At 41.8% G+C, this 13072-nt stretch overlaps 1 protein-coding gene across 10 annotated transcripts in view; it reads right to left on the minus strand.

Moving 5' to 3' along the window:
- Positions 1 to 13072, minus strand: part of FHOD3 (formin homology 2 domain containing 3) — a 414767-nt gene that overhangs the window by 216551 nt on the left and 185144 nt on the right. For all 10 annotated transcript variants that reach the window (XM_074825180.1, XM_074825169.1, XM_074825159.1 and 7 more), the window contains exon 4: positions 11106 to 11173. In XM_074825180.1, the coding sequence (XP_074681281.1) occupies positions 11106 to 11173 (68 nt within the window). The remainder of the gene's footprint in view (positions 1 to 11105; positions 11174 to 13072) is intronic.

A 13072-nucleotide genomic window follows, 5' to 3' on the forward strand; every position in this document is an offset into this window, starting at 1 on the left:
ACTAAAAATCACTAGAAAAGTCACCTAGACCAGACCCTATGAGGGATATTCTTCATGGCAGCTAAGCAACAGATCAAAAACCATTCATGCAATGTACTACATATGTGAGGAAGCTAAAGGGACATAGGCTCCACACAAAACAAGGTTTCCTGTTTCAGTTCAAAGATTTGTACAAATTAGAGAATGAATAATGGTGGCTTTCCGAGTTTTTAGGCTATCCTTGTGGTTCAGGAGTTCACATTTTATAGTCTCATTAAGACTGTTTAGATCTCAGCCCATAACATTGTCTAGGCATGAAGATGACACTATTTGCCAATGAAATTGAAAAACTGATTTTTACATTTAATGTGTCTGTCCTGGTTTCGACCAGGATGGAGTTAACTTTCATTGGAGTATTTCATACCATGTGATGTCATGCCCAGGGATATGGGGAGTGGGCTCTCTCGGGCGGGCTCTTGCTCGGGCTTGGCTCGCGCCATCTGCTCGTTGGGACGTGTTGTTGCTGTGGGGGGGCGGTCGCCACGCTCAGTAAGCCACTGCTGCATTTTACCCATTTCTTTTTGGACTCACTGTTGTTACTGTTGTTCTCTTGTTATATTTATTAAATATTTTTATTCAACCTATGAATTCTCTTCTTTTTGTGTCTCCCCTATTTCACCGGGGAGGGGGGAGGTGAACGGCTGGCCACGTGGCGTCTGGCTGCCAGCTGATTTCAAACCTCAACAGTTTTTGGCGCCCAGCCCAACGTGAGGAACTGAGGGTTTGGTTTTTTTTTTTTTTTTTGAGATAACGACAAAACGGATTGCTTGGCTCCTTATGATCTTGTCACCTCATTTGCAGTACGTGTTTCCCATGCTGTTGCTCACCTTCCTGAGAGTTGGGTTAAGATTTTGTTCCTGTTGTACTATGTGATGCTCATCTATAATAGCGTGCAGTCATCGGTCCTGGGGTTATTTACAGTTGTGTTTGAGAAATTTGGGGAGTTCAAATATCTTTGGAATGTTGACATAAACATGGTTGCCGTGCTGTTAGGAGCTAGTGTGTTTCTGCATGTGGTTCATGTTTTGTTCAGCATTAAGCAACTATTTAAGAGTATCACTTGGAAACCTACCCAAGTGATACTCCAAGGTTGGAGAATTATGAGTGGCTGGGGGTGTGGAGTAGAATGGACAAGTACCTAGAACAGTAGGCACCTCCAGCGTATTGGAACTTCACTCTTGCAGAGCTGCAGAATCCTGAAGAACTAGTGGAATATTTGGAAAAAGTATGTTGTCACCCGGGTAATTCCAGAGAGGCACAGCTCACTGCAACATGCTGGGGCAGAGCCCATGCTTACTGGGTGCTATTAAACACTGTTCAGCACCCTCAAGAGGAAGAGAAGGGCTCTGGATCTGGTAACACAGTAACAGAAACTGCAGCCGCTACAAGCCCGAGGACAGGCGCTGCAGATGAACCAGAGAACCAACCCATGACGGTGTCAGTTGCTCCCATACATAAGAAGAAATACACAAGAAAATCCCCTTGCAGTGTACAGGGTCATGATGAACCAGGCCCATCATGAGAACAGGAGGAGGAAGCAGAGCCAGTGATAGTCACCCAATCCTTGTCCTTGAGTGAGTTGTGAGACATAAGAAAAGATTTCAGCTGCCATCCAGATGAGCAACTTGTTACCTGGCTGCTCCGGTGCTGGGATAGTGAGGCCAGTAGCATGGAACTAGAGGGCAGGGAGGCCAGGCGGCAGGGAGGCCAGGCAGCTGGGATCCCTGGGTAGGGAAGGGGGCATTGACAAAGTCATTGGAAAGGAGACACAAAATCTCAGTCTCTGGAGGCGACTCTGTCAAGTGTGAGGGAGACGTATCCCTTCAAGGACGACTTTACATGTTGAACAAGTAAGTGGACCACTATGGAAAGAGGCATTCAATACTTGAGGGAGCTAGCTGTGCGGGAGGTAGTTTACTATGACCCAGATAATGCACAGCTACCCACAGATCCAGATGAAGTCCGATGCACCCTGCCCATAGGGAGGACTTCTGTATGGAGCACACCCTCATCATATGCCAGTGCATTAGCACTAATGGACTGGAAAGACGAAGAGGGACCAACAGTGAATGAACTGGCTCGCCGACTACGACAATATGAAGAAAGTGTCTCTTTCCCCATCATTGCAGCTGTGAAACAATTATTTCAAGATGTCCAGCAACTTAAGGAGAACACGTCCTACTCCCCACCTGAACGGACCAGAATCTCGGCTATTAGGAGCAATCGTTTCTCTACTTGAGAGAACCAGTACACACCACAGGGGAAGCTGTGGCATTGCCTGTGTGAGTATGGAGAAGACATGAAGAAATGGGATGGAAAATCTACCTACCTCCTAGAAAAGCAGGTATGTGAGCTGGAAGGAAGAACAAGTACAAAACATGGTCCTTTCAGGAGAAATGCTGCTCCGGTTTCCAGTAATCAATTGCTCAAACAGAGCAGAAAGGTCAACTTTGCTCATGGTCCCATGAGAAGAATTTCTGACTTGTATTTACAAGAAGTGAGTGATCAAGATGAGGCTGAAACCCGTGCACACCACACTAACCCATTTGTCGTTAGTGGGTATTATGACCAACAATAGAGGTGCCCTGCCTCCAGCCAGGCAGAGGACAGGGGTAACTGAGTTTACTGGACTGTGTGGATTCGATGGCCTGGCACATCTGACCCCCAGCAGTATAAGGCTCTAGTGGACACTGGTGCGCAATGCACCCTAATGCTGTCAAATTTTAAAGGAGCAGAACCCATTTGTATTTCAGGAGTGACAGGGGGGTCTCAACAGCTGACTGTATTGGAGACCGAGGTGAGCCTAAGTGGAAAAGAGTGGGAAAAACATCACATCGTGACTGGCCCAGATGGTCCATGTATTCTTGGCATAGATTATCTCAGAAGAGGGTATTTTAAGGACCCAAAAGGGTATCAGTGGGCTTTTGGTATAGCCGCCTTGGAAACAGAAGGAATTAAACAGCTGTCTGTGTTGCCTGGTCTATCAGAGGATCCTTCTGTTGTGGGATTGCTGAGGGTTGAAGAACAACGGGTGCCAACTGCCACTACAACAGTGCATCAACGGCAATATCGCACCAATCAAGACTCTGTAATCCCTATCCATAAACTGGTTCCTCAGCTAGAGAGCCAAGGAGTCATCAGCAAGACACGCTCCCCTTTTAACAGCCGCATATGGCCCGTGTGAAAGTCTAACAGAGAGCGGAGATTGACAGTGGACTATCGTGGCCTGAATGAAGTCACGCCACCGCTGAGTGCTGCCATGCCAGACATGTTAAAACTGCAGTATGAACTAGAGTCGAAGGTGGCCAAGTGGTATGCCACAATTGATATTGCCAATGCATTATTCTCCATCCCTCTGGCAGCAGAATGCAGGCCAGTTTGCTTTTACCTGGAGGGGTGTCCAATACACCTGGAATCGACTGCCCCAGGGGTGGAAACACAGCCCCACCATTTGCCATGGACTGATCCATGCTGCACTGAAACAAGGTGAAGCCCCAGAACATTTACAGTACATTGATGGTGTCGTTATATGGGGTAATACAGCAGAAGAAGTTTTTGAGAAAGGGGAGAAAATAATCCAAATCCTTCTGAGAGCCAGTTTTTCCATAAAGCGTAGCAAAGTCATGGGACCTGCACAAGAGATCCAGTTTTTGGGAGTAAAATGGCAAGATGGACGTCATCAGATTCCTATGGAGGTGATTAATAAAATAACAGCTATGTCCCCACCAACTAACAGAAAAGAAACTCAAGCTTTCTTGGGTGTTGTGGGTTTCTGGAGACTGCACATTCCAAATTACAGTCAGATTGTCAGCCATCTCTATCAAGTGACTCGGAAAAAGAATGATTTTGTATGGGGCCCGGAGCAGCGCAGGCTTTTGAACAAATCAAGCAGGAAATAGTTCATGCAGTAGCCCTCGGGCCAGTTCGGACAGGGCAAGAAGTTAAAAATGTGCTTTACACTGCAGCCGGGAAGAATGGCCCTACCTGGAGTCTCTGGCAGAGAGCAACAGGAGAGACTCGGGGTCAACCCCTGGGGTTTTGGAGTTGGAGATACAGAGGATCTGAGGACCGCTATACTCCAACCGAGAAGGAGATATCGGCAGCATATGAAGGGGTCCGAGCTGCTTCAGAGGTGATCGGGACTGAAGCACAGCTCCTCCTGGCTCCCCGATTGCCAGTGCTGGGCTGGATGTTCAAAGGAAGTGTCCCCTCTACACACCATGCAACTGATGTCACGTAAATGGGTCGCATTAATCACACAACAGGCTCGAATAGGGAGCCCCAGCCGTCCGGGAATATTGGAAGTGATTACAAATTGGCCAGAAGGCAAAGATTTTGGAATGGCACCAGAGGAAGAGGTAGCACATGCTGAAGAGGCCCTACCATATACTGAGCTACCGGATAATGAGAAGCGATATGCCCTGTTTACCGACGGGTCCTGTCACATTGTGGGAAAACATCGAAGGTGGAAGGCAGCTGTGTAGAGCCCCACACAACGGGTTGCTGAAACTGCTGAAGGAGAAGGTGAATCGAGTCAGTTCGCAGAGATGAAAGCTGTCCAGCTGGCCTTGGATATTGCTGAGCAAGAAAAGTGGCCAGTGCTCTACCTCTATACTGACTCATGGATGGTGGCAAATGCGCTGTGGTGGCGGTTACAGCAGTGGAAACGGAGCAACTGGCAGCGCAGAGGCAAACCCGTCTGGGCTGCTGAATTATGGCAAGATATTGCTGCTCGAGTAGAGAATCTGGTTGTGAAAGTACGTCATGTAGATGCTCATGTACCCAAGAGCTGGGCCACTGAAGAACATCAGAACAACCAACGGGCGGATCAGGCTGCCAAGATCAAGATGTCTCAAGTAGATCTGGACTGGCAACGTAAGAGTGAACAATTTATGGCTCACTGGGCCTGTGACTCCTCAGGCCATCAGGGAAGAGATGCAACATATAGATGGGCTCGTGACCGAGGGGTGGACTTAACCAGATGTTATTGCACAGGTAATCCATGAATGTGAGACATGTGCTACGATCAAGCAAGCCAAACGGTTAAAGCCCATTTGGTATGGAGGATGATGGTCAAAATATAAATATGGGGAGGCCTGACAGATTGATTATATCACGCTCCCACAAACTCGGCATGGCAAACACTATGTGCTTACAATGGTGGAAGCAGCCACTGGTTGGTTGGAAACTTATGCCGTGTCCCATGCCACTGCCCGGAACACCATTTTAGGCCTTGAGGAGAAAGTCTTATGGCGGCATGGCATGCCAGAAAGAATTGAGTCAGATAATGGGACACATTTCCGAAACAACCTCATAGATGGCTGGGCCAAAGAACATGGCATTGAGTGGATATATCACATTCTCTACCATGCACCAGCCTCTGGGAAAATTGAGCGATACAATGGATTGCTGAAAACTACACTGAGAGCAATGAGTGGTGGAACTTTCAAACACTGGGACGTGCATTTAGCAAAAGCCACCTTGTTAGTCAATACCAGAGGATCTGCCAAGCAAGCTGCCCCTGCTCAATCAAACCTCCTACGTACCGTGGATGGGGATAAAGCGCATTAGGAATATGTTGGGAGAGACCATCTGGGTTACTCCTGCATTGGGTAAAGGTAAACCCATGCGTGGGATTGCTTTTGCCCAAGGACCTGGGTGCACTTGGTGAGTAATGCAGAAGGATGGAGAGGTCCAATGTGTGCCTCAGGGAGATTTGATTTTAGGTAAGAATAGCCAATGAACCGGACTGTCAAATAACCCTGTTATTGCAACTGGCGCCTTGCAACATTCCCGTGCTACATCCAAAGCCTCCTACTCCACCAACTGAGCCAACTCCACCTCACTCCTCCAGCCTTATAGACTGTCATGACAGATGGAACCCGAAGTTATGGACTAAATGAACTCAGGAAACATTGTGGAAGGATGGCCCACAGACTAAGGGAATGATATCTGTGAGACCTGGGGAAAAAAGGAGGTGGTGATTCCTTAAGATGTATTCAGAAACCTGAGCATAACGTCAATGGTATGGAATAAGGGGTGGAGACTGTCCTGGTTTCGACCAGGATGGAGTTAACTTTCATTGGAGTATTTGATACCACGTGATGTCATGCCCAGGGATATGGGGAGTGGGCTCTCTCGGGCGGGCTCTCGCTCAGGCTTGGCTCGCGCCATCTGCTCATTGGGTCGTGTTGTTGCTGTGGGGGGGTGGTTGCCATGCTCGGTAAGCCACTGCTTCATTTTACCCATTTCTTTTTGGACTCATTATTGTTACTGTTGTTCTCCTGTTATATTTAGTAAATTCTTTCTTTTTATTCAATCTACGAATTCACTTCTTTTTGTCTCTCCCCTATTTCACTGGGGATGGGGGAGGTGAATGGCTGACCACATGGCTTCTGGCTGCCAGCTGAGTTCAAACCTCAACAGTTTTCTATCCATGTTAATGTCTAAACAGTAATGAGATATATCCTTTATAAAACCGGATTAAACAGATTTGTAAACTGCTACATGGAACTATGGTAAATTCGATTTGGGAAGGAAATGAAGGTTTCCCTCTTCTTCATGACTTACTCAAGAACCCTTCCAAGAGGGCTCTTAAAGGGGAGAGGTGGCAGCTTGCCTCACAAGTGATGGCAGCAGCCCCTAAATCAATTGTCACACAGCTTCAAACCCTAAGGAGTCATCAGTCATGCTTGCAAGAGGGGAAGGAGCAGCCTCCTTCCTTGAGATCAATGAGGCAAACACAGAATACTCTTTCTGCTCCCCTAAGGATGATTGATGACTCCTTAGCAGCTGAAGTGTGTGACATATGATTTCACTCACTGATAAGACTGTGTCTATCCAAACACCTTCTACTTAATGTTTCCAGGGCCCCTACATAGCTGTTCTTTGTGATGTTTTACACAAAGCTCAATTGTTCAATGATTAATGAATTTCTCAACAATAGAAGAAAATTCTGTAAGAGAATTTTGTAACTGTGTTGCTTGATATTCTGATCACAACACAAAACAGGAATCCAGGCTCCTCAAGAAAAATAGTGGGAGATCTCCTGCATTTGTCAAACGACACTTAGTGGGGGAAACAGTCCTAAAAGAAAATTGGCTTTTTTCCTTAACACTTTAAAATATACCCTTTAGGTTTGCTTTCCAGAAAACCTAATGCATTGATTGATTAAAAATATTTTCCAAAACTTTGGGCAGATTTACACATGATTACAGATTTCAGACTTGAAACACGCTTTATAGCCTTCTTATTTTTCTTATAACACCATAGTCTTATCCAGTTATTTAATATTTTGAAATTATGCAATCAGCATGAATTGAAACTGTGCTTTGAAATGTATCTACAAGGCACACTTTTATTTATAGGTTCTAAACCACGCCTGCTTTATATTACATCTAGTTGTATCAAAGGTCTTGTTAAATAAACTTTTTTAGTATCATGTAAATTGCACAAAATTATTTACATATATTATAGGGCTCGTGCCCAATTTTTCTGTTCTTAATATTGATATTGAATTAAATGTTTCAAGCAGCTGTATTTTTATCTATTTTACAATATCACAATCAGAAAATGCAAGAATGTTTTTTGACCCTGATTTTATAAGTGCTATGTTCAGCTGGATTCTGCCCAGGATGCCTTTGGGAGTTTTAGCACTTTTCACAAAATTAACGAATCTCTGATAAATGCAAGAACCAGGCAACTCAGAAGACTGTCAGAAAATACATTCGAAGGGAGCTAAACAGGTTGTCAGTTATATCTGTAAATCTTTTTTCAGTTCTTTTAAGGTCAAGTGCTTCATATACTTCTAGTCTGAACATTACTTTCCTTAGTCCGTTAAGTTCGTTCATCAAAAAATCATATTGGTAAATCAGAAGAATAGGTAAATCAGAAGAATAATACTGCAGCAAAGTCCAGCAAAAGATGATGAGTGTGGCTATCTTAACTCTTCAGAATGAATGACAGTAACAGAATGGCACTACTGTCAGAGAAAAACACTCCACATAACCTTTATCATTTTGCCAAAACCAACCCACCAGAAGAAACCATACAGAAATTCCAAGTTGGACTTGTCAAATGAATCTTCCATTTAAAACATGAAACAAAGGCATTGCTTTTGCCAAACACTGCTAAGCTTTGCTGAGGCCTCGCATGAAAAACCAAGAGCTCCAACTATTTAGAATTCATATTTGATGTAAAACTTGGGCTTGTTCCCACTTAATGCAAATAAGAGACTGCACGTTACCTTGAAGCTCTTTAAATTAAAAGTGATACTGACACAGAACTGTGCCAAATTAACTCAGCTATGATGAAATGATTATAAAAACATGGTGTTATGAACTGTCTTGGCACTTAAAGACATGATGAAGTCTCCATAACAGCCTGAAAAATTGTTAAAATGAAAATAAAGACTGGTTTTGAAGTCAACATTTTGTTTCCAAAATATTATACTCTTAAGGAATTTAAAATACTAAATATGAGATAGAAAATCAAACAGATGTTTATGTTGAAAAATATACTTTTTAAAAAACTTTTAACATAATGATAGATTTCTAATGCTGACATACTTTAATGTCATAGACTGAAAAATAAATTAGGTATGACCTTTTGGACTATAGTGTTTGGTCTATAATATAACCTTATAACATTAACTTGTATTTTTCTTCACTAAAAAAATGAAACAGCTTTTCTTTCTAAAACAGGTACAAAAATCATCTTACATTCTCCGTCATGTATCATTATGAGACGAACTAGAATCATACACAAAAGATGTCCTTAGCAGTGCCAGTAACTGTTGTTAAGGACCGCAAAATTGACAGGTAAACAGGAGTTCACATCATACAGGGTCTCATTTTCCAGTGCAAAGTGTACTACCTCAGATACTTCAGCATATCATATGAATACTCTCCAGCTTGAGGAAGACTTCTGCTCTATTATCCACTAATGAGAACCTGTATTTTGAGAGTATATGAAGATTTTTTGAAGGGTATGTTCAACAAACAGCCACAGTTCTACCAGAAGTAGCTACTTAAAGTGGTAACAGATAAATCCCAAATTCCGTATCACATATATTAGGAAGCAGGGAAGTCGAATTCTTCAAGGAAAATTATGTTCTGAAACCATCAGACAGGCTTCACTTAAAAACTAAATTCATACACAGATACGGGTTTGTATGCATCACTTTTCCCTTCCCTCACATTACTTTTCAACCCAGTTAACTCCAATTAAATTTATTAGTATAAGTATTCAAACATTTCCATTAAAACAGCTGATCAACTGGAAGACAGAGATCTTACTGGTGTGTTCACTGTGTGCTCAAAAATACCTACTAGACTTCAAATAACCTACATAGAAGAGAACATTTGTGAATACCCAAACTGGGAGAAGTCATGACGGGAGGTATGGGAGCTGCAGGGTGGGGGGGAAGAGAGGCTAAATATGCATGAGTGCCCAGATCAACCTGTGGAATACATAAACTCAAAGAAATACAAATAATTCCCAGAAACAGTTGAGGTGGACAAAAAGTGAACAAACCAGAGAAGACTCGTGGAAACCTGCCTAATTTCCTCTGAGCACACAGTCCACCCACTCAGCAAGTTCACAGGGAAACCCAACTTGCATCACTGTGACTCTCAAGCAGTCTGTTCCTGGGAATGCCTTGAAGAGGCAACGGTTTTCCCAATTTGTGGCCATGAGATGACCAGACTGTTTTGGAGTTGGAACTCCTTATTTGTCCAAAAATTTAAAAATTCAAGGGCTTTTTTCTGACCCAGAAGACATCTTCAACTACCAACATTTTCCATTAAATGGTCCACCCTTCACCACCTACTCCTATTGTTCAGAAAACCTTCATTCTGGCATTTTCTAAATTCTAAACGCTTAACTTTGAAACATGCAAAAAGCATTGTGTGTTTTGGAAATTTGCAATTCTACAGTCTTGCAGAATTGTTAAACATTGTTATACTTTTTTAGAATAAATGTCTATTTAAAACAAAGCAAAAAATGCTAAATTAACAGCTTCAAACCCTTGTACCTACTCTACTGTAGCTGAAAAACATTACAGGTTGTCATCCTCCATTTGTATCCATTAGTAAAGGAGGAGAGAGGTGCTTTTCTTACTGATTTAACTTATATTTACTGATAGAAATGAAATGTGTCATCCTGAATTCTATTTAAGGATCACATTTGTGGTATGCTCTAGTTCTCACCAACATTTTCTTTTCACTTTTCCTGGCCTGTTTCCTCCAACAGGTTTCCTTCCAGTCTTGCAAGCTTCCCAAGTCCTTCTTATCCAGTAAAACCAATCTGAAACCCAAACTTTCCATTCAATTCACTTTATCATCACCCACACCATTTTCTATCACACTGGCTACTTCCCCAACAGGACTCTAAATCCTGTTGATTTCAGATCTCCTCCCTTACAAACACTCACATTCAAATCCATGCCCTTCCTTAAACTTAAACTGATTAGTCACTATTATACCCTCCCCCAGCTCCGTCAAGTATCTTTCCAGCTAATCAATAAATCATTCCCCCTAACCTAAATCTAAATTCTAAAACCTTCAGAGCTCTCCCACTACACCTCGGTTCCTCACCAGATTTGTCCCATGTCTCTTGCATCCTTTTTCAGTTTTTGATGTGGCTTAAACCTAATTTATTTGTCAATTATTAGGCCAATGTTGGGCCATGGCCCCAACTCATGGTTTCCTAGATCCTTTTTTTACATCCGCTTCTCAGTCTTCCTAAACACAGAACTGTGCCACTGTCTAATGAGTAGTCTGTTTCTATCTAAAAGTCCCCATTTTCTTCTCTCCTTTCCTGGCGGGTTCCAACCAATAACTCTGCGATTAGTCTGCATCTGGTCCTGCCTTCTGATAGACCAAAGGAAAAAGGGAAGGCTTGCAGACCATAAAGGGAAAAGACCCTAAGAAGCAATTGGCTAATTGCACGTTATAAATGAAGTCTTAAAATTCTCTTTTGCCAGCAACTTGAAGTTATTCTCTACATTAAAAAAAGAAATTTAATTCATGTTCAAATCACAGAATGGACAGCTATTATTTGCTCACCTGAAATATTTGTTTCAAGGAGAAAAGTGCTCGTCTCAGATCCCGTCCATTGGAATTGTAAAGTTTTTCTGGAAAAAAAAAAAAGACAACAGAAAGAAGTTCAGCATAAACAAAACTGACAACATAGCAAAAAAGTAGTACAGATTTCAAAAGACTTCGAGTGGAAGAGTCATAGTACCCATTTCCCTTTAGATAGACTGCTGTTAAAGAAAGCTGATTTGATTTTTACATATACAGGACTCATTCATTAAAAAAGTGCAAGTAAAACCAGTGTTTAGTTGTCTATAACTTCAGATGGCATCTCGCAGGTAAATTCACAAACCAGTGAGAAACAATGCTTTAAGGAGTTTTTGAAAATGCCTAGAAATACTACTCTTTCTGCATTAGGGTAAATTTAGGGCTTATTGAAAGTACCAGATTAGTCTCAAAAGACTCAACTGAGAGCACTCTTTGCTTTTGTTATCAAAGCTAGAGCCACTGAATCCCATCCTTGTCTGCCTTCCCTCTAGACATTCTTTTCTCATGTTCTCATCTTTCTATTGTTAAATCCTTTCTGCAACGGCGATGAACGTTAATACCAGAAATAGTCGGACAGTCTGTTCTAAGCATAATTCAAAACAGTGTTTTATTCTCGTGAAAACTGATCTTGATCTTTTTCTAAATGAAGCAGAAGCCTTCTTTTCATCATCCAGTACTGAAATGTATTGCTTAATTTATTCCCCTACTAATGCATACTCACAGAAGCAATTTAAAGAAGACAAAAGCAACTCCTCTGTTATCTTTCTGAACCCTGCCACAACATTTGTGCCTTTGGAACAAGTCTTGGACTGTACATCTCAAGGTTATTATTGCATATCTAGAAAGAATTTGAGACTATACATGGATGGAGCAGAACGTATGCTCTTCAGGTCTTCCTGGTCTACTATGTTTGGCATATCTGATAGAGAGAGACTATATGCAACACTTCTACAGTCCTAAATTGAATTTTACTATACTAATGAAATCTGAGGAAAATTACAAAGGAAAATCAAATCTTCACGGTCACCTCTCATGACACACTTTTCCTGACCCACAGATTATCATGAAAGGACCTTCTCTGCAACAGACAGTGGTCAGCAAGTCATGAGATCAATGCTGGAATGCCCATGGAGTGGGAATATTGTTATGAGAAAATGAAATACCAAACCCCAAAGTTTTATTTCTTACTTTCCCTTGCCTGTTTCTCTTTTAATTACCACTTTACACTATACAATCAAATTAAATTTTATTTCCCTCTCTCAGAAAGTTACAAAAAAGGCCTAGCATTTGAGGATTCAATGCATTTATAACTCAGTAATCAATTTTTTACTTCAATCAAAGAAGGCAGGTTTTAATTTTAGAAAAACATTTCTTATTCCCAACAGTCATCTTCAACCAAAGGAAAAATGTGAAGTAAAACCTCAGCAAAACTTACACTTTTTTTCAGTAAACTTTGAAAGTAGCCTTGTTCATCCCTAATTGCCTCTGATTTCAAAGGCAGAATGTGTAGAATTGGCAAAACTATTGTTGTTATAAGTTGTCTCCTTCCTTGCACTGTTTATAGATTCCTGACAAAACACTGAAGGAACGGATTTCACTTCAAGCCATAAACTTACAGGCATACTTTAATTACTCTCGCTTAAAAACGCACTGGCATGTGAAACTACATTTCTTGGCAGGATAAAGAGTAATTTTGTTAGGAAAGCTTAAAGAATAATAAAGGTCTTTTAAGACCCGGTCTGTCAACTTTACATGCCATATTACACAAAATATTCCTCTTTGAAAGATACCTCCATCTGGCATTTGTTATTACTAATTTCCCTCTATTCATAATTCACTAGCATCATTATGAGCAGAATCTCTCCAAACAAGGCAGTACATTATCATCTTAATTAAGAGAGGCACCACTTTTTAAAGTGCTGGCAACTTTGTACATAAATATCAATATC

The sequence above is a fragment of the Strix aluco genome, chromosome 1 (genome assembly GCF_031877795.1).
Source record: "Strix aluco isolate bStrAlu1 chromosome 1, bStrAlu1.hap1, whole genome shotgun sequence".
Taxonomy (NCBI): domain Eukaryota; kingdom Metazoa; phylum Chordata; class Aves; order Strigiformes; family Strigidae; genus Strix; species Strix aluco.